The sequence below is a fragment of the Colias croceus genome, chromosome 19 (genome assembly GCF_905220415.1).
Source record: "Colias croceus chromosome 19, ilColCroc2.1".
NCBI lineage: Eukaryota > Metazoa > Arthropoda > Insecta > Lepidoptera > Pieridae > Colias > Colias croceus.
The window spans coordinates 7,762,161-7,787,870 of record NC_059555.1 but is presented as its reverse complement, the minus strand read 5'-3'; the positions used below and the strand labels follow the sequence as shown (position 1 = coordinate 7,787,870).

At 34.6% G+C, this 25,710-nt stretch overlaps 2 protein-coding genes across 3 annotated transcripts in view; one reads left to right on the top strand and one right to left on the bottom strand.

Annotated features, from left to right (window-relative positions):
• The window catches only part of LOC123700596 (fatty acid synthase-like), a 73,219-nt gene that overhangs the window by 18,993 nt on the left and 28,516 nt on the right, over positions 1 to 25,710 (bottom strand). Inside the window, exons 5-19 of the mRNA XM_045647858.1 lie at positions 25,188 to 25,391; positions 24,492 to 24,608; positions 23,931 to 24,094; positions 19,334 to 19,476; positions 17,910 to 18,113; positions 17,341 to 17,530; positions 16,621 to 16,780; positions 15,800 to 15,969; positions 15,319 to 15,470; positions 10,551 to 10,734; positions 9,909 to 10,057; positions 8,668 to 8,849; positions 7,941 to 8,060; positions 874 to 983; positions 1 to 191 (exon numbers count right to left, since the gene is read on the bottom strand). Coding sequence (XP_045503814.1) covers positions 1 to 191; positions 874 to 983; positions 7,941 to 8,060; positions 8,668 to 8,849; positions 9,909 to 10,057; positions 10,551 to 10,734; positions 15,319 to 15,470; positions 15,800 to 15,969; positions 16,621 to 16,780; positions 17,341 to 17,530; positions 17,910 to 18,113; positions 19,334 to 19,476; positions 23,931 to 24,094; positions 24,492 to 24,608; positions 25,188 to 25,391 — 2,440 coding nt within the window. The remainder of the gene's footprint in view (positions 192 to 873; positions 984 to 7,940; positions 8,061 to 8,667; positions 8,850 to 9,908; positions 10,058 to 10,550; positions 10,735 to 15,318; positions 15,471 to 15,799; positions 15,970 to 16,620; positions 16,781 to 17,340; positions 17,531 to 17,909; positions 18,114 to 19,333; positions 19,477 to 23,930; positions 24,095 to 24,491; positions 24,609 to 25,187; positions 25,392 to 25,710) is intronic.
• On the top strand, positions 3,241 to 4,696 carry LOC123700589. 2 transcript variants are annotated; one of them, XM_045647852.1, is made up of 2 exons: positions 3,241 to 4,152; positions 4,584 to 4,696. In XM_045647852.1, the coding sequence occupies exon 1, from the start codon at positions 3,286 to 3,288 to the stop codon at positions 4,111 to 4,113; it is 828 nt and encodes a 275-aa protein (XP_045503808.1). In that variant the 5' UTR covers positions 3,241 to 3,285; the 3' UTR covers positions 4,114 to 4,152; positions 4,584 to 4,696. The 2 variants fall into 2 exon arrangements, with proteins under 2 accessions (XP_045503808.1, XP_045503807.1); XM_045647851.1 differs by having other exon boundaries at positions 3,241 to 4,157.

The window sequence follows — 25,710 nt, the reverse complement described above, 5'->3', positions numbered from 1 at the left end:
CTCGAAATTGCCACTGCCCTTTTGGATCATAATAACAAACTCCAAATTGCCCTCCTTAGGAATGTTAGTGGCCCTCTGGAATCGAACGTTCTCGAATACAACAGAAACCTCAGTGAAGAGTTCTCCCATCATCATACCCAGAGTTTCCCAGGCAAGTACTAGGTATCCAGTGGCGGGGTAAAGGTTACGACCTAGGAATTAAGTTTTGTGGTCAGAAAATTGTAAGGTTTTAGGCAATTTTATTGAAAATGTTCTCCCATCGACGACCTAGATTGGGATTTTGATAATTATGAATTTTGATAATTATATTATGGATATTTTGATAATTATATAATTATTGAATAATTATTGATTTTTGCTAGGACTTTTAAGCAACTTTACAAAAAGTGGTCAATTTGAGTATGCATCTCTTGACTATTTATACGCTAAAAGTATGATTTATTTTTAATCAAAATTTGAATTTGATCAAAATTAAAAGCGCAGGTTTTTAATTATCTTCATGGATATCATTACTAGAAGTCTTATTTTAATTAAAACTTTATGAAAAAGTAAAACAAGATTTTATCAATATTTACCTTAGATGTTTACGTTCAAAGATTATTTCTAAGCTGTGTGTCTATTTTAAGATCCAATTCCATTGTTTGTCCTGATATTGAATTTCGTTTATTAATATTTGTACAGCAATTTACAAAATATCTAAATAGTTGAAGCGTAGAACCGAGGAGTCCTATGTCCCATTCCCGGTGGAGACGAATCTTTGGTCAGATACAGAAGGCTGATCACCTACTTGTCCCTAACGAAATACGCATCTGCCCCATACCCCATTAGGGGACGGGACTTCACTTGTTAAATCTTTAAGTAAATATAACTTACCGTCAACAACGTGACCGATCATGTATTCGCTGTCTTCATCAGCAATCGACATTCTAACTGTTCTCTCACCAGACTTCATCTTTTCTTGTGCCTTGTATGAAGTCACATACCTTTTAAATAAAAATGCCTTTGTAAGTATGATTTTCTTGTAGTTTCCATATCAGTACATAGTATAAAACAAAGTTGCTGTCGCTGTCTATGTGTTCCTATGTATACTTTTTTTAAACTACGGAATGGATTTTGAAACGGTTTTTTTTAATATTTAAAATACCTATAGTAATTTGTGTGTGACCTTAGACCTATATGATGTATTATAGATGAAGGTTTTAGTATATGTATATTTTGCTATTTTTGTACAAAACATGCAAAGTTTCGTACTGAAAGCTAGTTATTGACTATGCTAATATTATAAATGCCAAAGTTTGTGAAGATGTGTGTATGTGTGTGTTTGTTACTCTTTCACGCAAATACTACAGAACCTATTACAATGAAATTTAGCACACATATAGAGGATAACTTGGATTAACACATAGGATAGGTTTTATCCCGGAAATCCCCCGGGAACGGGAACTATGGGGGTTTTTCTTTGAAAACGCGGGCGAAGCCGCGGGTGGAAAGCTAGTATACTATAGTTGTTTTTGACATTTGATATTTTATTGATAATGATGTTTAGATGTTTCCAAAACAAACATTAATTAATTGTGTTGTTCTTATTCTAGACAATAAAAGATCATAAGCTTTTATCATCTAGACAATATGTTCTATAGAGCTCTTGACCTAAATATTACGTTACATTGAAAACAAAAGCAGCTTGAAATAAATTACTTATTTGTTGTATTTGTTATGCTTATCTTTTCATGTTGAGAATGTAATTGAGTGAAACGAAATAATTGTTCTTTATTTTCTTATTATAGGTAATATATTAGTAAGAAGTTAGTAAGTATATTGTTTCAAATGTCAGATAACTGATATTTTTGTTGTAGTTCGATGTTTTTGTGATTTTGAATGAAAGCCACATTGATTATTACCCTGAATTACAGATATCCAAACTAGCTATATTGTTTCAAGCTCATCGCGTTAATCTACATAGTATTTAGTAAGAAGTTTCACTTCTGACACGTGTGATCGGTACAACGCTCGTTTTTTTGTCATTTTTTTTCAAATTTTTTATTTAAATCCAAACGATACAATCAATCACTAATCTGAATTTAAATACAGCCTATTCCTATCAAAAAATACCGTCAAATGATGTGAAAACATCGCATGCATTGAAAACACGGTAGAGTCAAAGAACGCAGCGGATCACCAGCTATTTGTTTGCGGTCCCCTGATTGATGGGAGCTATTAATAACAGTTGGACTCTTTATTGCATGCTGGCTTAGGAGTTAGGGAACGAAAGGTTTGAATATATTAATCTTTATGTTTAGTGGTGAATGCTATTATTTGCAGAAATGTTAGGTAATACATAATGTATGCGTCTAAGGCTGCATTAATTCCTAAATTCCATCAAGCCAGAAATGCTGAAGGCGTAGCGACGGTTACCAAGTTGATATTGGACATTAAAAAAAAAAATTCTATGAGTAATCCTTAGATAAAATATACCTAATGGTCGATTATCAACATAATAACCCTCTATCCTAATAGTATCGCTTCAAACACTAAACACTTCAAACTAAATGAAGCGATATGATAGGTTATTTAAGACACCTTCTTCGCTACACATCCTCGAACATTATAAGTGGAAAAACAACCCAATTAAGAATCATGAAAAACCAATAAATAATGATCAGCAGCTCCTAAACTGCTAAACCAGTTTCGGCCAACGCGTAAAGAGTTTGCGGCCTCGGAGCGTCGCAATAAGTGATGAAAAATGAGATACGACTTCCCGTTTGACCCGATATAATGATTGGGATTTTGTGTCATTTTCGGAATATGCTGGTGATACATAGGCACTTTTAATTCGTCATTTGGTTTATTACATTGTTCTGTAGTGTGTGTTATTATTCACAGTAATCAAATATCGTCAATTCAGCGGTTTGTGACGCGGCGAATGGCGACACTCCTGCGAGAGCCAGTCGCCTGCCACTCGCCTATCTAAGTTAACGTGTAATAAATTATAAATTTATAAATGTAATAAAGTAGTTCAGCATATACAGTATTTTATTGGAAGACCCCAGCCTCTGTACACTAAACTGGTGACCCCGACGAAGAACTCTCGAAGAAAGTTTGTAGTGAAGGGAATCGGCGTAATTAGTGACATTGGCTGTGGGGTAAGTTTTGTTCGAGATCAAATTCCACGCGGCACGGCGACAGGAAGTTAGCGTGACGCAATCGAAGAGCGCGCGTGGCACGTGGCGAGTACAGCGGCAGGCGGCTCACAAGCTCATCGGCTAGTAACTCATCGGCTTAATAATGAATAAAGCAGCAGCTTCAGACACGCAGATCAAGGAAGAGGCGTCAGGCGCGGCGTTGGCATCGATAAGCGTGTCCACCAAGCTACCAGAATTTTGGACAGACTTGCCAAGGTTATGGTTCGCACAGTTCGAGTCTGTGATGGCCCCACAGAAGCAGGGGGAAGAGACCAAATTCAACCTGGTCATATCGAAACTCGGAAAAGAGGCCATTCAGCAGGTCAGCGACCTCGTGATGTCACCACCCGCCCAGGACAGGTATACGGCGCTTAAGGAGAGGCTGCTGCAGGTTTATGAAGAGAGTGCCGAAAGACAAATGCAGAAGTTGGTGTCGGAGCTGGAATTGGGTTCGCAAAGACCCTCCCAGTTTTTAAGGCGCATGAAGGATCTGGGTCGCAGCGCACAAATTGCGGACAACACACTCAAGAGCCTGTGGTTGTCGAAAATGCCGTCATCAGTTCGAGCAGTCATGGCGGTTTGTGAAGATCAGTCTCTGGACAAGCTGGCGGCCATGGCAGACAAGATTACCGAATACACCAACGTCGGGGATGTGGCAGCCGTGTCATGCAAGAAGGAAACAGATGAGCAGCCGGACGAGAAGATGAGCAGATTGGAGCTGGAGGTTGCAGCGCTCCGCGCCGAACTGAGGGGTCGCGAGCGCTCTAGGAGCAACGACAGACGGACCGACTTCAGGAGAAGATCGACATCGCGGCCGAGAAGAGCACCTGGAGACCCGGACTGGCTGTGCCGTTTTCACTTTCGGTACAGATCGAGAGCTAACCGCTGCGAGCAACCCTGCGCGTGGCGAGCCAAGCAGTCGGGAAACTAGACGGAGTACATGCGGGCGCGGTGGACGGATGTACTCAAGGTCAGGTAACCAAAAGCCATCGTTTATTAATTAGAGATAATTTAACGAAATATAGTTTTTTGATCGATACAGGCGCTAACATTTCCGTCATTCCAAAGTGGTGTGTTAGAAAGCCTATCGAAAAAGTCGATCTAAAGTTGTATGCTGCAAATGACAGCGAAATTAAATGTTATGGAATATGTAATTTAGAGTTATCGTTGGGCCTAAGACGGTCATTTAAATGGCCTTTTGTCGTATGTGATGTAAAACAGCCAATAATAGGTGCCGATTTTTTGAAGAATTTTAAATTAAATGTAGATTTGTATAATAATAAGTTAATCGATTCAGTTACCAGTTTAAATGTCTGTGGAATTAAAAGTACACATTTTTTCGGCACTATTAAAAGTATAAATAGCAACCATTCTTATGCGGATTTACTGGAACAATTTCAGGACATCACGCGCCCGCCAGCCTTCAAGGATGTCCCAGAGCATTCCGTGTATCATCACATCGAGACTACTGGACCACCTGTGCACGCGCGTGCCAGGAGGTTACCGGCCGACAGGTACGATAGGGTTAAAAAGGAATTCCAATTGATGCAAGAGCTAGGCATATGTAGACCTTCAAATAGTGAGTGGGCCAGTCCTTTACATATTGTACCTAAAAAGGATGGTGGTATCCGACCCTGTGGGGACTACAGGATGTTAAACGCAATTACAAAGCCAGATCGTTATCCGATACCTAGGGTACAAGATTTTACGTATGGGTTACATAATAAGAATTTTTTTTCAAAGTTAGATATTTGTAGAGCGTATCATTTTATAGGTATTAATCCAGACGACATTAAAAAAACAGCCATTATTACGCCGTTTGGGCTTTTCGAATTTCCAAGAATGACGTTTGGCCTGCGTAACGCGGCACAAACATTTCAAAGATTTATCAATAATACAGTTTTATCAGGCATAGAACAATTGAATTATGGCAGCGACTGTACAGGGGGCAAAGGTCAGTCAGTCGTGTTCGGTTACATAGATGACGTCATCATAGGATCGGATAACCCCGATATACATAGAGAACATTTACGATTAATATTTGAGAGGTTGAGTAAATATAAAATGTCTATTAATTTAAGTAAATGTGTTTTTGGACAGTCCTCTATAGAATTTTTAGGCTATTTAGTTTCAGAAAAGGGCATAAGTCCGATGCCGGAAAAAGTTAAAGCTATCGAGTCATATCCGAAACCGGAGACAGTAGAACAATTACGTAGATTTTTGGGCATGTTAAATTTCTACAGAAATCATATTCCTAACGCTGCTCGAGTTCAGGGAGTTTTAGATAGGTATTTACACGGGACTAAAAAACGAGATAAGACGCGTATAGATTGGACAGACGAGGCGAATAGTGCATTTGAAGTGTGTAAAGAAAATTTAAAAAATGCCGTTACTATTGCGCATCCAATATCTAGTGCCAAATTAGGGTTAATGACCGACGCGTCAGATTTTAGTATAGGGGCAGTGTTAAATCAGTGGGAAGGAAATTCTTGGAAACCTTTAGGATATTTTTCAAAAAGATTATCGGAATCGCAAAAGAAGTACTCCACATATGACAAGGAGCTTCTAGCGATTTATTCAGGAATAGTTTACTTTAGGGATTTAATCGAAGGCAGAAATTTAACAGTTTACACGGACCATAAACCTCTCACTTTTGCTTTAAGTAAATTAAGTTCTAATAAAGAGTTACCTAGGCGAGCGCGTCAATTGTTGTATATTAGCGAATTTACAAGCGACATACAACATATTCAAGGCACTGAAAATCAAGTGGCCGACGCTTTATCGAGAATCGAGAGTATCGTATGTCCTAGTTCGAGTGAATAGGTACGTGGAGGTTGCGAGAGCACAGGCGACAGACGCTGAGCTCGCAGATTTGATGAAAACAAATGATAAATTGCAATGGAAACAGTTAGCGCTCGATAATAATGACGATATTAAAATATATTGTGAAACATCAGCTCAGAATATTAGGCCGTATATACCAGCACAGTTTAGGAAAAGTATTTTTAATAAATTTCATGACGTTTCCCATCCCGGAGTTAGAGCATCGCGTGCGTTAGTTAGTAAAAAAGTTTTTTGGCCAGGCATGAATAAGGACGTGGGGACCTGGACCAGGACGTGCGTTAGGTGTCAGAAAAGTAAGGTTATTAGGCACACTGTTTCAAAACTTAGCGATTTTAACAATAGCGAGCGTTTTGAACAGTTGCACGTGGATCTGATAGGACCTTTACCGGAAACCGAGCACGGTTTCCGTTATTGCGTCACTATGATCGATAGGTTAACGCGGTGGCCTGAGATTTGCCCTGTGAAGGACATGACTGCGGAGTCGGTAGCTAGAGCAGTTTATGAAGGATGGATTTGTCGTTTCGGTTGTCCTAAAGTTATTACCACCGATCAAGGTAGACAGTTTGAAAGCGAATTGTTTACAGATTTAATGAAATTATTAGGTATTCAAAAAACGAGAACTACCCCGTACCACCCGCAGTGTAATGGTAAGATAGAAAGGTGGCATAGGTCCTTGAAGTCGGCTCTGGTGGCTAGATTGAACAATAATCTAGCATGGTTAGTAGAACTACCTACGGTCATGTTAGGATTGAGAGCAGCTTGTCAAGCAGACACTGATAATATCAGCGCGGCGGAATTTGCTCTGGGTCATTGTTTAAGGTTGCCGGGAGAATTTTGTTCGGATAAAAGTACGAAAATTGATAATCCACATTCGTTTATAAGTAAGTTAAGAGACACTTTGAATAAAATTAAGCCCATAAAAAGGGCATGTAAAAATAGTAATAGTACGTTTGTGCATGCTGATCTAAATTCCTGTTCACATGTTTTTCTAAGAGTGGACGCGGTACGGAGACCGCTGACGCCTCCGTACAGCGGACCATATAAAGTTTTAGAAAGAAATAGTAAAGTTTTTAAAATATTAATTGATAATAGAGAATGTAATGTGTCGATTGATAGACTTAAGCCTGCGTATATTTTAGAAGAAAATGAAGTTAGACATGACAGTAGATTAGATCAGCATAGTGAGGCTAGTGTGTGCACGCCTTTAAAGAAATCACGTAGTGGCAGAATAATTAAAAGACCTGTAAGATTTTTGGACTGTAATTAGGTTAATGGTGCATTGGCATTTTTGTTAGAAGTAGGCACGCGAAGGTTGCGTAATGTCATCTCAGCACATATTAATGTTATAAGTAAATGTTAGGAATATTTGTATTCATTTTATTTCAAATCTCGGCTCAACCAGTTAATTATATATAATATTTTTTTTTTTTTTTGATATTTGTCAGTTATGTAAATCATTTTTTTTTTAGAAGGGGGTGTATGTAGTGTGTGTTATTATTCACAGTAATCAAATATCGTCAATTCAGCGGTTTGTGACGCGGCGAATGGCGACACTCCTGCGAGAGCCAGTCGCCTGCCACTCGCCTATCTAAGTTAACGTGTAATAAATTATAAATTTATAAATGTAATAAAGTAGTTCAGCATATACAGTATTTTATTGGAAGACCCCAGCCTCTGTACACTAAAGTTCTATTAGAAAGTATGGTAGCGAGTAGCGAGATTTGAAAAACTGATAAAAAAGTTATTATTCACTAAATAACACAAAATTTGATACAAGAATGTGTCCATACAAGTTTTTTTATAAATATGTGTAGGTACCTAACTACCTGAAAATTTAAATGTAAAAAATAAAAAATCCAAGCAATTTTTTTTAAATGAGGGTAACTTAAGAAAACGAATACAAATGTCACTCACCAATCTTCACTATGTTCCCACTCAACCAAATGCGAAAGCATCGGTGTGCCGAGTGATACAGGGAACGCCACGGGCGGGTATATAGCTGCTAGCTTCGGGTTCAGACCCGCTTCGTATAACCTATGGAAAATAGTTATTCATTTAAATCCTGAATATAAATTTATAGTTGGCTAATAAACATACATATATAATTTTAAATAAATACTCATATGAACACCCAGACTTAGAGCAAACATCTATGTTCATCACACACATATTTGCATCGGGTGGGAATCGAACCCACGACCTCTGGCTTGGAAGGCAGGGTCACTACCAACCAACCAACCAACCTGTCAGTCAGATATTTACTATTATTTTCTCCACTTAAATATTCCTATAAGAGCTTTAAGAATAGACACTCACTTGCCAACCGCAGTGAACAGCACTTGCACGTTATCTTCTCCTCTCTGAGTGAGGGGAACATTAATAACATCCTTCTTCAACGATCGGTGCAGAATAGCTTGCAGAAGACCGTGTGGGGCTATCTTGATGATACTTATCGACTAGTAATTTACAATATACACTCACTTGCCAACCGCAATTAATAGCACTTGCACATTATTTTTCCACCATTAACTGATACGTCTTCAGGACACATTGACGGCGCTATTTACTATACTCCTCTCCACCTAATCTATTAAATACTACAGAACATATTTCTATAAAATCTTTAAGAATAGACACTCACTTGCCAACCGCAGTGAACAACACTTGCACGTTATCCTCTCCTCTCTGAGTGAGTGGAACATTAATAACATCCTTCTTCAGAGATCTGCGTAAGATGGCTTGCAGAAGACCGTGTGGGGCTATCTCAATAGTTAGCGCGTTTTGGTGGATCAAACGGGAAGTTTCCTCGAAGAGCACTGGGCTCTGGGGATGGAAATTGAGAAGTTTTTAAAGGGATAAGACAAATTTTGGCAGAAGTTTTTGAAGAGGTAAGATTAGTTTGAGCCTTTTAGGTACATTCTTGGAGCATTGAGCTCAAGTTTGTGTGTGTAATTTGGAAATGGGGAAATACATATTATGTACTATAAATAAATATTGTGTTTTATTAGTGTGTATGTATGTGGTTATGTATACTAAAATTAATTTTCATAATTTCAATACGGGAAGTTTGAAAATTAGATGAGATTAGGTCTAGATTATTTTTAATAAATACATTTTTTGGTATTGGAAAGTAAGTTTTATACTCATATCGAATGTTACTTTTTAAGGTATTTGGTATGATTTCATATAAAAACAATTATTTGAAACTGTAACTTTAGACAACAGTAAGAAAATATTTGACCAGCACCTCAAAGGATATCTCTAAATTAAATTCATAAAGTACACATTCCCGTATGTTGCAAATCCTCGACATAACCACAAACATCACAATTCGGGGAAAATCGAGTATTTATATTGAAAACGATTTAGAATATCAAAATTTTATTATTAAAGAAGTTTATGTCATTCTTGTGAATGGCAATTTTTATGAATATAATAAATAATAATAAATATTTCGGGACTATTTTCACACACAGCACGATCCGATCCCATACTAAGCTTTCGCTTGTGTTATGGAAACCAGATGGCTGATAGGTAAACATACATATATAATTTTAAATAAATACTTATATAGATAATTAACACCCAGACACAGAGCAAACATCTACGTTCATCACACAAATATTTGCCCCGGGTGGGAATCGAACCCACGATCAGTGACTTGGAAGGCAGGGCCACTACCAACCAAGCCAACCGGTCAGTCAGATATGATATTATGGTCATTTAATCATTCATAGTGGATTTAAAAAAAAAATGAGACGGAATTAAAATTCGAGAAAAAAATGCTACGGCACGGAAAACAGTGGTAGATTTTTTAACAAAAAATAAATATTAAACACACCGAAAATTGAATATTTATAAGCAAAAAATAAATTTACTTACCAAAAGGTTATTGGTGTGGTATTCAGCTGAAGATAATTGTGCTTTAGGATCCTTCCACAAGTGCTGTGGTACAGAAGTTGAGACCCACTTGTCGGAGCGAGGTTTGGGTTCCGGGATCACTTCCTTCAGGTATTTTAGTAGTTTAGGACCTAATATAAAATGAGTATTTTAAAAATATTGCTTTCTATAAAAAATTAATAAATTGTGGCTAATTCATTAATTACTGATATGGACTAAGTCAAACGAAAACTATTTCACAATTTTTTTATAGAATTAGTGATATCCTATTCAACACTTAGGGCCAATTTTTCAATCTACGACAAAATCTACAATGTACGAACGTTTCAAAATGTCTCCTGTAAACTGTCAAATACGGATAATTAGAATACATTTTTATGAAATGGTTGTTTAATACGTTATTCGTTGAATAAGTTAACCAAGGATTGAAAAATCAGCCCTTAGTCAATTGAAACTATCACATAACTAAATTTTCTATATTATGTTAATATAGAAAATTTGTAGAAAATAAGAGATGAGCAATATTTCGATACAATTGATATAGCACAGACAACAGAAGATAAAGATCAAAAAATAGTGTTGAATGGAATGGATTTATATAACAAACACAAACAAAAAACTCACCAGCCTCAGAGATATATCTCGAATGATACGCAATATTGGAACACGGAACTTCCTTAGCGAAAATGCCCTTTTCTACCAATTTGGACACAAAACTGCGCATAATGTCCGCTGGGCCAGAAATGGTACTAGAGTCGGGTCCATTATGGCACGCCACTTCGATCTCAGGGGGACAGAGTTCTTTGATCTGGGGACAAAATTGGAGGTGCCATTAAATATGCCATTAAATATTTTTTAGAGAACACAAAAAAACAAAAAGAATGAAGAAAAGTAAATTGAATTTGTAGGGAAACCACCGTATAATATAAATTGAAATGATTGAAATGAATTGATACCTACTATACAAAACAACAATAGAATGGATTAATATATCGCACCTTCGGTAGAACAAGGGCATAATTGTCATAAATTGCCAAAATGACTTAAATATGCAGAAATACTTTAAAAAGGCCCTTTCAACTGGAGGGACAAAGACATTCGTTTAATTCCTACAAAAAACAGCCAGATTGAAATAGTGGCGTTGTCATTTTGGCGCTATTTTGTTTCTCTCTTGGCGAGACAAAGTCTCATCAAATTAGTTGTGCCATCGGCGGGGACTGAGCTAGCTGTCACTTGGAGCGCTAACGTCGTTTATGTAAATATGCCCTATAATGTTTTTGATTTCTGGAACGACAAGGCCATATCTGTCACACTTATGCCTAGTTTACGATTTAAAAATTGGGAGGACAAAGTCGTTCAGACAATTGTGCCCTTGTCTGTCCAAGATTTGTTATACTCCATGGTTTTAAAAGTAACATTTTATTCCGATAATTGCTGTAGAGAGCAAAAAAACAAGTTAGTTTTTTAGAAATTTAAACGATAGGACTGCCAATCAAAATACAACAAACATACCCTCACACCCACAAATCTATCCTCAAAAACTTTCGAGTTTACATAATAAATAATAATATTAGTAAGATATTTATTCGTAAATAATTATTTTTCTTTTTCAAATTTGTTTTTGGAATGTATTATTTTGCTGTGAACACATTGCCTATAAAATCGATCATACATAAATTAGGGGAATTATTTAATGTCAAGGAATTGAATTATGATTCTTTCTTGTTCTGTTATCTTAATATAATATTATTCCAATTTTTAAAGCGATTCCAAAGAATTTTGCTAGGAAACATAATAGTTTCAGATTGTTTAAGATGTGTAATGGCTGATTAGTAAGTTTTGATATCTATTTTTGTGATAAAGTACTGCGGCTTTCTAAAGTGTTTAAGAAAATAAAACATTTATACAAAAAATCACGTTATTATCATTCCAAAATTATTAACTTAAAGCTTTACATATGGCCATATTTACAAATTAATTTTCTTGTTGGTGGAACAAGGGCACAAATCTGTGCCTCCAGTGAATAAGGGAGTAAGACGAGTTATTCCCTTTGGTTTTTATTGCACCATTGGATTCAGCTCGTCAAAATACACAACATATCAAAAGGTCATATCTCTAGCTGCATCCTAACCCATTTTTTCGAATGACCCAAACGGTATAAGTAGGGTGTGATTAACGGTATAAGTTACCTTATCCATCATTTTAGGCAATCGCAAAGGAACTATTCGTCTCGAGTCAAAATAACCCACGAACACAAGGACGTATGTGTAGTTATACTTTTTTAATAAAGACTTAATTCATTTTGTTCCATCCGTGCTAACACTATTTTAGTATAAACGCATTTGGGTCCTTTTTCTAACATGAGCATAAAGGAACAACTCTTTTAGTGTGATTGGTTCAAGTGACGACATGAGACAGTTTCGCATTAATGCCGTGTTGCTATTGGTCTATTTGAATACATGGAAACGATAAACACTATTCCTTATTATTTTTAAATCGTTTTTTCAATAAATCTGCAACAACAAATCTTTATATTTTTTAAAAAAGGTATGAATCAGTTAACTTGGGATACTAATATATTTCTATGGAAATTAACTATTTTTTGCAATAGATATAAAAAATACAGTTTTAATTAACTCTTAAGTGCATTTAATGATATTATACTCTTTGTAAATAAATACAGAACGATAATGAGACATCTAAAAAAAGCCAACAAAAATGTTAAACTTATATTTTCTTGTTGTAATTGGGTAAGTTTAAAAAAAAACTAGTTTTTAATCTTCTTTTTATTTAATCTAACCAATAATACTATAATTATAGACGCATAGAAAAAAAAATTATAACCAGTCTTGACAATTATGAATATTGTGTTCTCTCTCATGCCACCACTGTAATTTGCCTTTTTTATAGGAAAAAAATCCGCAATATCGATACTGTTTTGGTCCTGCATTATCGTAAACATATTATGGATACTCTGGTACCACATATTTTGAAAAAATTGGGATATTGTCACGTAGAGTCTCTTCAAGTCGTATTTGCATCCAAGGCATCTTCAAATCTGTGCTTAATTTTTTCATAAAATCTTTGCGGCTCATTGTTTTTTCTTTATTTATCTATATTATTTTGATATTATAAGATATAGAAATTATTAAAATTTCATATCATGCCCTAAAATATCGCCACAGACCACCTATAACTTTCCCTGTAAGGTAACTGAACATACAGGAATATGGTTTTCGAGCTTCTCTTATCTCTTTATAGTGCTTGTATCCTCAATGTATAACCACCATGACATATTCGGTTTTTCTCCAGACAACATCTCAGCCACCCAATCCTCTTGCTTGGAGTCCAAATCCAGCGGAGGACAATAATCGTCATTTACTAAAATTGAAGGTTTTTCGTCCTAGTGTTAAAGTTTTCTGGATCATATTTTATACTCAATATATAGTATATAATAGGTACTATAATGATATAGTATATACGTCATTTCCAAGTCACGTTTTACATGAGTAAAACGTGACTTGGAAATGACGTACAACATCCTCTTTTTCTACAAAATGGCGGAATTTACCGGGAAGAGCCAACTATGTACTGCTTATAGGTCTCGACGGGTAATGAGTTGTTTCTGGATTTCGAAGCGATTCGATGGTAAATATAGAAAAGACAAAGTTATTTCGCCGCGGTGTACGTCAAATTTACGTAGATTGGACTTCTAGGGTTAAATATATAAACACCTAAATGTTGTTTTGTTTTTATAATATCTAATAACGATAAAAAATCCGTTGATTTTATTCGTTTTTCAAGCTACATGCATGGTTGTTCCACTAAAAGGCCTCAATTGAGTCATAAAGTACACAAATTTCAAGCATAATAAGTCGCATTATTTCTATAAAACCAAAACTGGCAATAATATAAGTCGTGTTATGCGACTATGAACATAGTGCATTAGGGCATAAGTCGTTATATTGCAAAGAGCAAAAAAAAATTATGTGAATACATTGAGTTATTCCATGAAGTACTCGTTCATAAGGCCACAAGTACAAAAAAACTCGAAAAAAGTATATTTATGGGGTTGTTACAATATGTGTTCATATGTAAAACTAAAGTCTAACATCATATCTTACCCATACAAGCTTAAAAATTTGAAGTTATAAAGATTTAGTGTTGATATATAGTTTTTTGTCTCTCCTGAAAAGTGCTGTTTTTGAGTTATTCCCTTATTCACTGGAGGCACAGAAATGTACACCTACTTAAGAGGGCTTATTCAATTTAACGCAAGTCAAAATCTCCGCGATCTATTACGATAGATCGCGGCTTGCGCTATCCTTTTACTATGAATAGCATAAGTCCACAGGAGAGCGCCGAGCAACATGTCCTCTCTCTGGGAAGGCTCGCTGCCGACTGATTTTAATCGGGTCGCGCGCAGTGTTTTATAGTACTTTAAAAAAAGTTGTAGAAAAATAATAGAGGTACCTTAGTTGATTTTTTAAATTTTATCTTATAAGTAAGACGTTCTTTTATTGCAATATGTAAAAATAATATTAAACTAAGTCAAATATCTTGGTGAAAATAATCATTTTGTCGACTATAATTTCTAAAAAAATTCACATTGTTCGGATTTTAATTTCGTAAGTTAGGAGTCCAAAATAAAAAAATCTTTTAACTAACTATTTTAATAAGGATTTTTGCAGTTAGTTAAAAAAAATTGTGTGTTAGATCTGTCAGCGATTTCAGATATTTTTAGCTTCGAAATTGACACTAAAAGCGAAATCAAGTAATCATCGGCTCAGTTATCTTGATGGTATTCACAAATACTGTATTAATTGAAAAAAACTCTTAACTAACTATATAGACAATAAAATTTCCTAAAATTATTAGTAATTCATATGTTTGTAAGATAAGTGGTTGATGGACAATCTGGTTTGAAAAATCACATATTTGAGCCAAACAGCGCACGGACCGCGTACACGGCCTTAAGAAAAAAATATTATTAAAAAAAACTAGCAGTTTTTAATATTTGTAAACGATACACCTAAAAGAATATAGTATATAGTTTATGTCATACAAAGCAGAACAACCATAAAAAAATTATTATCATAGCTAGACCACATTAAGTACTACAAATATCTTAAAATGGCTCTCCTGTAAAATTGCAAAAACTGTAATTGTGCCCTTGTTCTACCGAAGGTGCGATATATCGACACTAAATATCATTGAAAATAATCAGAAGATTAAACAAATTATTAAAAAAATTAAATTACATAAAACCAACGAACGAGCATAGTTATTATTTCAACAACAACGCGATAAATAACAAAAAATTATAAAAAAATAAACAAAAATAGATAATACTCTATCTTCAGAATATAATTTAATTCTTCTAATCTCTCACCTGTGTATAACCCATTCCAACAGCAGCCATAGATCCCTTGATGAAGGGAGTCTCAATGGACGCTAGACCTCGGCTATAAGCTGAGAGGATCATTTGCTCAGCTGTGAAACAACCGTCTGCGTATGCGCAACCTAATTCACCTACACTGTGACCTGATAAAGACCGGAAAAAGGATATAATAAAAAAAAACATACTAAAGTTTGAACAGTACCTAAAAGAATACTAAGGAAAAGTGTGAATAGACTGATGATGATGAAAACTTGTGAACAGTAGAAACTTCAGATTTTAAACGTTTATTCATGGTTTTAAAAAATAAATAGAAAGCAATTAGTAAAGATAATTTTGACCTTAACATATAAAAAGAGCTAATTGTGAAACTAAAATAGATAACTTAGACACAAAAGAATTAATACGAATCAAAGAAAAAAAAACACAAAAAATAACTAGATTCAAATAAAACCATTAAAAATAAAGAACTCACCAATAATATAATCAGGTTCGATGCCAATTGTCTTCAAGACGTCAGTGAGACCGATTTGTACCGCGGCGATACCGATGAAGGAATTTAGAATGTTGTCATAGATCTTGGGATCTTTTTCTGTGATGATCTTGGTTAGATTAATGCCTTTAGGCTCTAGGGCTTTGTGGCATCTGTTGAAGAATATTAAATAATATTATCCAATACTTGAATAAAATAATAAAGAAATAAACTAACGATAATAATTTTAATAATATGATTTGAGAATTATTTAACAATTATTCATTGACAAAACATTAAACAGGCAAATACTAAAATTAGGATGACGAAGCAAACGTAATTCTATAAATTAATTTGTACATAGGAAAAACTACAAAATTCAGTTTGTGAATAAACAAAAATTGTAATGAGAGGAGCAATACCTTTAAAAAGTTGTAAATATTTCAAAGCAGGAATTTAATCAAATGAAATATGCCAAACGGAAGTAGGTATGCAGATAAGTCCAAAATATTATAAAAAAAAGGAAGATTGTCCTTTGCACGGCCGCAGCGATCACAGGTATTCACGAATCACATTGGCCGCCGCACGCTGGTGAAGTATTGGGTGTTACGAGAGATTGCTTTGATTGGACCAACATTTTTATTCAGAAAATCATCAAAATTGTTTAACCAATAAAACAGACCTTTTTCTAGCTACAGCGAACGACGGAACCTAGAAACCAACCTATCCAAAAAATTTCAGAAATCATCCATTTTCCCCAAAATCTTGACCTTTTAATATATCCTAAAATCCCCAAAAAACCCACAAAAACCCACTAAACCCACCTCTGTATGGCCGCAGCAAACACAGGCACCCTCATTAGTTGCTCGGCCATGCCGGCCCACTGCGAGCCCATGCCGCTGTACACGAACCACACCGGACGACGTACTCCGGAGAAGTACTGGATGTCCCGGGATAGGGATATTGCTTTTGTGGGGGTTGATCCTGGGGGAGAAATTGGTAATTAAATTGGAGATTTTAGATAATCTGTAGTGAATCTTCTTCTAAATCCCAAAAAAAATCGAGTAAATACACTTTCCTTCCATACAATAAACAACGAAAGTTTTGGTCCATCTTTTTTTTGGATATGGTAAAGATTCAAATGTTGAGGTCAATTTTAAATTGATATTGTTTCAAGGGAAATTTAAATTAATAAGTAGTGATGAGTGAAATTTTAATTAGAATTGTACTTATAAAGATAATTATTATTGCGACAAGAATTTTATTTTTGCTAAATACTAGAAGGTCTACGCGCATAAGAAAGTTAAGCCTTAATTTTTGGATTCGAAAGGTTTTGTTAAAAAGTTTGAAAAGTATCGAAAAGTTCAAGTATAAGTTCAATATTCAATTGCGCATAAGAAAGTTAAGCCTTAATTCTTCAATTCAAAAGGTTTTGTTAAAAAGTTTGAAAAGTATCGAAAAGTTCAAGTATATTCAATTAGTCTTTAAAGTGAAATCTAAAACAAAGACATCACAAATAACTTCATTTTTAATATTATGCTCACCCAATAGAGAATATCCTCTAACAACATGACCCCCGATATCCTCATCATGGATCGAGTGCAGCAGTCTGACGAGTTCCACGTCCACATTCCTAGACTCTAGATCATCTAGGATCTTGGCAACTGCGGATTCTGTTCGACCAGACACGCAGACCAGACGGGGCAGGTTGTCTGATGGGATGCCTTTGTTCACCTGATACAAGTAATTCATTTATTTATTTAGTAGTTTCTTAATTGAATTCTACATTAGTTCTAACATCGTAATTGGTTTTACATACATAACTTTTTATTGGAGGAAAATTCATTTGTTCTAAGTATATGAAAAGTTTTGGTCAGTATTAGACATTTATTAATATGCAGGAATTTTAACCAGTGATTCTAGATCCGAATATTACTGTAATAATATACTTTTATTGTAATAAAATGGGTATAATTTTTATCATTTTACAATATACACAATGATAAAACATAAAGAGTAGGTACTATCTTCTATACCAGCTACAATCTCCATCAGATCACCATCTAACTTATTTATTGCATTCCTCTAATACTTCAATAAAAACCCAACTAACCTTAGCCGGAGCAACATTCTTCAATAGAATATGGGCGTTAGCACCCCCAAAACCAAAGGAGTTGATTCCAGCCATTCCTCTATTCCATGGAGTCTTCTCAGTGATCACCCTAAGTCTGTTCTCTTCTAGAGCTTTCACGCCTTCACGTTTTTTATTAAAGTGCAAGTTGGGTGGGATGTAGCCTGTGCTGTAGGCTATGCAGAGCTGTGGAAGGATACTAAATATAAATCCATACTTAATATTATAAATGCGAAAGTAACTCTGTCTGTCTGTCTGTTACTCAATCACGCCTAAACTACAGAACCAATTTGCATGAAATTTGATATGGAGATATTTTGATACCCGAGAAAGGACATAGGCAACCATTTATTGCAAAATATGAACCACGGGCGAAGCCGGGGCGGACCACTAGAAAAAATTTCCACAACATTAGAGGTAACAGAAGCATCAACATATGAGATTTCAATATACAGGATACATCGCCCATTTTTGCAAGTGACTACTATCAAGCTGATTTTCCGTTTGTAGCTTTATTTTGATGAGACACCGAATAATTTCGTGTACGAAACTCTCGATTGTGGTAGCTAACAGAGATAACAAGGATAAAATTTTTTGATTTGATGGTTCTCAAATATTTATTACGCAATTTGTAGGACAATATGTCTGTTGAATTATATAAACATTAACTAAGTGAAAACAAAAAAATCAGCTTGTTAGTAATCATTTATGATGACCTCGTTATCGATACACTTTGGAAAGGGGGACTCTTTGAACCAACCATAGATTTTGTAGGACAAATATTTTTTCGAATAATTTAGGTCAAATCTTGAGATTGAATAAAAAAAAATTCAGTTAGTAATAAATATTTGAGAACCATCAAATCAAAAATTTTTATCCTTGTTATCTCTGTTAGCTACCACAATCGAGAGTTTCGTACACGAAATTATTGGGCGTCTCATCAAAACAAAGCTACAAACGGAAAATTAGCTTGATAGTTATAGTCACTTGCAAAAATGGGCGATGTATCCTGAACTAATAAAATTATTGCATGAAATTTTGCATTCCTAAAATTCGATCTTGGGCTATCACCAATAAATATATTATAAATAAATAAATATAATATAATATAAATAAAATATAAATATTTCGGGACAATTTTCACACACGGCACGATCTGATCCCATACTAAGCTTTCGCTTGTGTATGGAAAAACCAGATGGCTGATAAACATACATATATAATTTTAAATAAATATTTATATAGATATTTAACACCCAGACACAGAGCAAACATCTATGTTCATCACACAAACATTTGCCCCGGGTGGGAATCGAACCCACGACCTCTGGCTTGGAAGGCAAGGCCACTACCAACCAAGCTAACCGGTCAGTCAATTGAGCAATTATTAGACACATAATAATTACCTTGGCCACAGAGCAAAGCCCAGAAGCAGGTTCACTGTGTCCCAAGTTAGATTTGATGGAACCAATCAAGAGTGGCTCTGAACGGCCCGTACAGAAAACTTCGTCAATGGCTAATAATTCTTCAGGGTCTCCTACTTTCGTACCTGCAAACAAATTATTAGTATCACTACATAGTATAAAACAAAGGCGCTTTCTATGTCCTTATGTCCCTTTGTATGCTTAAATCTATAAAACTACGCAACGGATTTTGATGCGGTTTTTTTAATAAATAGAGTGATTCAAGAGGAAGGTTTTAGTATATAATTTATTAGGTCTTAGACAAAGCGGGCGAAACCGCGGGTGTTAAGCTAGTTGAAATTAAATACATTAATGGTGAAAAAAAGTTCACATTGAATTTTAAGTTGATTGGTATGTATGTTAATTAATTAAGGTTGGGCAATTAACATTTATATTTGTGTTTAATTATAAAATTTTCAGACATTATGTTTGTATAATTATCATGGATGTAATCATCTGTAAAATACAACATTATTTCACAAATTATTTATTTCATTATATTAAATCTAATCAAGTTTTACAGAAATATAGAGAATATAACAAAACATATTACATTGGATTCGTTGATTTTAACAAAGCGTTCGATACCTTGGAACATGAATTTATATGGGACGCTCTAAAGAAACAAGGGATACATGCAAAATATATAAGAATAATTAAAAACGTATACACAGCGAGCACAGCACAAATTAAACTTGAATCTACTGGCAACGAATTTCCTATTCAAAGAGGTGTACGCCAAGGAGATCCTATATCACCGAAGTTATTTTCAGCAGTGCTGGAGATGATTTTCAGAAATCTTGACTGGACCGAAAATGGCCTCAATATAAATGGAGAAAATCTCAACCACCTGCGCTTCGCGGACGATTTAGTTTTATTATCAGAAGATGCAGGAACTCTGGGTGTAATGATGCAGCAACTATCGGATGAAAGTGCTAAGGCAGGACTGACAATGAACTTAACTAAGACCAAAATTATGACGAATTCTCAACGAACAGTAACAAACGAACGAATAACAGTAAACAATGAACAAATAGAATTTGTAAATGAATATATATATTTGGGCCAACTTATATCGACAGTGGATTGCATGAATAAAGAAATAGAACGAAGAATTAATAATACTTGGAAACGGTTTTGGTCTCTACGGGAAATAATGAAGAATAAAGATATGCCTATGAAAGGAAAAAAGAAAGTGTACGAAATATGCATTATGCCATGCTTACTTTACGGGTGCCAGACATGGGCGTTAACAGATTTACAGGAACATAAATTAAAAGTCTGCCAAAATTCAATGGAACGTAGTATTCTGGGTATAAAACTAAAAGATAGAGTGAAATTAGAAGAAATTAAAAATAAAACTAAATTTAAACATGCACTCACAACCTACAGACAGCTGAAATGGCGTTGGACAGGACATATTTTTAGAGAAAGTAGAGAGAAATGGACTAAGTTAGTAACGGAATGGTATCCAAGAGATAGCAAAAGGAATAGAGGTAGACAAAGCAAAAGATGGGAAGATGAATTTAAGAAAATAGCCGGTCCTGTATGGACCCGCTTAGCAAAAGATAGAAATATATGGAAATCTTTAGAGGAGGCCTTTGTCGACAGACAAGCTGTTCCTTATAAACACCCTGTTGCCGATATTATAAATAAAAATTAGAATAAGTAGAATTAACTTAGTTTTTAAATAATTGGCATGTAATAATTTAAGAAAATAACAGCAATAAAGGCTATTTTATTTATTTATTTATTTATTAAATCTAATCACTTTTATTTATTTATTTCTTTTTCCGCTTACAATATGTTTAATTGTTAATCTACTTCTAATCCTATATCTGTTCGTGAAACATAATTAAAAGAACGCTGAGGCATAATCTATGTTTAAATCGATCTCAAAAAAAGCTCCATGGATCTTAATTAAAAATTCCCCCAAGCCAAATTTGATTAAGATAACTTTATAATTTTCCTCAATCGAAAATCTATTTGAGCACAGCGCGACACGCCAACAAATCCGGTAGTTTTAGGGTGCTTTTCCACCCCGCCTCGCTCTGCTGAGTCGTTTCCATAAGAGCTATCTTATGGAAACGACTCAGGCCTCAGCGGTTCTGGGTTTTTTTGCGAATACAAAACATGCGAGAGATGTGCAAGGTATGTTTATTAATTTTAGAATTTTGAGTAATAGAAGACATATCAACGCATTCCAGCAGCGTACATTTTTGATGGAATCCCCCCGCACGGTTTACACTGCACAGCTAGATATTCACGACAATTTTCCTCGCATATAAAGGGTGGAAAAGCACCCTTATTAATGTTTTTACGTCAAACGAGTTTTTCCTACGTTTATCTACGCTTTGTGCCTCGAACAATGGTGAGTTAACGATGAAAGAGCTTTTTAATTTATGTCGGAGTGCTTTAGGTAAACTTGTTGGAGTAAGTTTCGCTATCTCCGTTTAATTTTTGCATTTTTATGAACGTGCTGTTGGCTGACGCGGTTCCTGTAATGACCTGTCGTTTGCCGTAATGGTGGTGTGGCTTCTTGTTACTGCTTTTATTTTTTATTTTGATTAGTGTTTACATAATTTAGAAATAATTTTAAATTGTGGAAGCATTAGCTGTGTCAGTTTAGACAAGGTTTAGACCTTTAGACATTAAAATCATTGTTGAATTTAATATTATATGGCATTCAAATTCATTTAACTACATGTATCATTAAAAATCATGTTTATTATAGAATTGCTAATTAAGTTCTCTATAAAATTGAAGAGTCTCGTCTTATTTTTGTTATCTTGTTATTTTAATTTATAAAAATATTAAAAAGCTTCTAGATAAATGTTTATAAAGATAATAAGCACAAACGTATTACTAAATAGAAAGGCCTTTCCGAGAATACCTTTGTACAAAGAACAAAGGGGACTAACAATCAGCTAAAAAGAAAGTTCGTTAAAAATGAACTAGATATCACGTTGATCTTGCTTGATGAAGATTTGATTTAATCTTGCCAAAAAAACATTCAATTTTTTATATTGTACCTGACGTTAACTAACATAAGCATTACAACAACTTAATTTTTGTTAGGTATATTAATTTAAATACAAAGTTTTTTTAAATATGGTCTACAAATTTCCTGAAAAGGACGAGACAAAGGGCGACACTAAACTAATTGTCACTCAAATCCTTTATGAATTCTACATTCAAAGGTTTTTCTTTTCTAGTGTAGTCTTTAAAAATGCTAAACTGAATTTTATAGTAGTGACATTTTTAAACATAAAAGTTGATAAGTAGGTAGACAAAATAAAAACTTTACGTATCTACTTTATCCATATTAATATTATAAATCACGCCTTAACTACTGAACCGAGAAAGGACATAGGATAGGTTTTATCTCGGAAATCCTACGGGCGAAGCCGCGGGCGGAAAGCTAGTATTGTATATGTTATAAGTTTAGGTGGGGTCTATCTTGTATCATACAGACAAATCTAGTCATATGTATTCATTTTGGCATTGAAAAAATCTAATTTATATGTTGATAAAATGTGTCTAGAAAGGTGTCTTGTGAAAGGCAATTCCACTCCGTATGGCGTATACTGGTATAATATTATTATACTTATTCGTACTGCAAAAAATACAGGTTGAAAGTAGATGAAAACTCAAACATTTATTTTTATTCAATAAGACTTCTTCTAGAAGCACTTTTGAATCTTTATAACATATTTTAACATTTTATTGTTTTTGTATCCATCATAATAAATGTTATTGAAGTGAAACTTTTTTATCTATAGTCAGTTAATCGCGGAAGGCTATAATAAACTACGTCTTATATCACGCTAAGACCAATAAGAAGGGCAACGGGAAAAACTGCGGGACACTACTAGTATAAAATAAATAAACAATGGAATCCCTACTATGCCGTACATTCGCAGCGCATTGAATCTATTCAGCGTTCCTTCACGAGACACTTGGCTTTTACCTCTCGAGGTATATCACATCGCTGCCCATATGGTGAACGCTTAGATTTTTATAAAATGATTTCATTACGTGACCGTCGCAAATTACACGATTTACTATTTCTTCATAAATGTGTAAACGGTGCTGTTGTCTGCGAGGACATTATTTCTAACATCGGCTTTTCAGATACCGTATCGCTTTCCCAGAAAACCGGTAAAACACCTTTTTTTTGTTCCAGTTTGCAAAACTAACCTAGGCAAACATGCTCCATTATCGAGAATATGTACTACTTATAACCAACAAATAATGCTCTTACCAGATCTTGATATATTTTTCGCATCTCTCGCACAGTATAAGCATCAAATTATTCACAGTTTTTCCAGTAGCGTATAAATAATGTACCTAGTATATTGATTATGTTTTTCTTTCGTTTATTTTAATTGTATAAGTGCTAATAATGTGAATGTTGTGTACACCTATAATTGATAAATACATTCGATACAATGAATTAGATAATGTCTACTTATATATAATGTAATGTGTATTTATTGTTGTGTGTTCCATAATTAATAAATAAATAAACAAATCTTACCAGTGCCGTGGGCTTCAACAAACTCCAGAGTATTTGGTTGTATAGAGCACTCTTCATAGAACTCATTTAGCAGAAGCTTCTGGATATTTCCAGCAGGATACGTGATACCTTGTTCCTTGTAACCGTCGCAGTTGGTTTTAGCGTGGAGCACTTGGGCGTATACTCTGTAGAAATATTCTTAAATGAATTATTGACAATGGAATAATAGATTTTTTTAATGAATATTCTTAAAAAAACGATGAAAATTTTCTAGCGTTATAATGTTGCAGTTGTAAAGAAAAATAATTTTTAATGTTTTAAAAGTGGGTATTTGGATGTTTGAGGAAGATAAATTACTTCGACTGATTCCAGTGACGCGGACGTAGTGAGTAATAGAAACATAGTTATCAATAGAACACAGGTAAGTACGGTATTGTTACCCATAGACAATTAATCGGTAGAAATAGATATATTTAAAGAAGATTAAAATAGAATTGAAATATATTTTTATAAGGTTAATATATTTTTTTCTAAAGTGATATCGTTGTAAATTAATAAGTATAAAAACCTATACAAATATACCTTCTCGAGTCTTTCGCCTTCTGCAGCAGACAGACCACAATAGCTTCAGATCTGGCGTATCCATTGGCACTGTTGTCGAAACTCTTGCATCTTCCATCAGGTGATAGTACTCCCAATCTGTTAATAAATGGTAAGAAAATTTGTATTAAATATATCTATTAGTGTTTGTGAATCTTAGCAATGAAGTTTACTAGCTAACTAGCTGTATTTATACAAAATAATTGATGAGTCGATATTTCAACAAGACTGCAGGATAAAACAGAAAAATAATTAAATACAAAAGAGACAAATACTTGTTAAAAAGCGAGAATAAGATAAAGAAGTCGCTTAAAAAATATGGTTCTGCCATCAGAATGGTTGCGATGGTTAGAATAGCACGTGATATTCTAACCTACTACTTACTCAAATGGGCTAACACATTTTAAATGGCTATATAGGATCACTTAAAACATCTTCCTTCATCAGTACGTATAGTGAATAAATATCTCTTAAAATCACCTCTTACTTTCTCTAAACTTTTACTACTTTTAACCTATTTCCTTACCTGGAGAACTGCAGCGACACATAAGGATGGAGATAGATTGGAACCACCAACAATACGTCACAATGACCATCTCTGATAGCTCTGAACGCGTGTTCTATGTTGTAAAGCGAGATGTTTGTCTTCTACCAACTTCTTTTAAACCTTTTCCTTACCTGGAGAACTGCAGCGACACATAAGGATGGAGACACAGATTGGAACCACCAACTATAGCAGCATCACAGTGACCATCTCGGATAGCTCTGAACGCGTGTTCCATGGCGTACAGCGAGCTGGAGCAGGCTGAGTCCACGGTGTAGGAGGGACCGGTTACTCCTAGCCAGTAGGAGATACGGTTCGCTAACATGGCTCGGGAACATCTGTTGGTAAGATTAATTCATTTTTAAGAGATTCTAGAAGAGATCCTGTAGTTTTGTGAAGATACTTGATCAGTTTTGATGTTATTGCATTCGCAAGGTTAACGGAAAAATAACGATGTATAAAATCTATGTTGTATCTCTATAAAAAACTAAATATCTTTCCTATGACCAAGTTCCGCTGTAAAAAATATGTTACAAATTTGCTATTAAATCTAGACTACTTAGAAACTGAAAATCTCGTTACAATAATATCTTGATTAAAATATAAATTTAAACATTTACCGACTATTAAAATAATCACTCATACAACATCTACACA

What these genes read in the sequence shown, in the direction of transcription:
- LOC123700589 (XM_045647852.1), top strand. Translation starts at nt 3,286, where the DNA reads ATGAATAAAGCAGCAGCTTCAGACACGCAGATCAAGGAAGAGGCGTCA.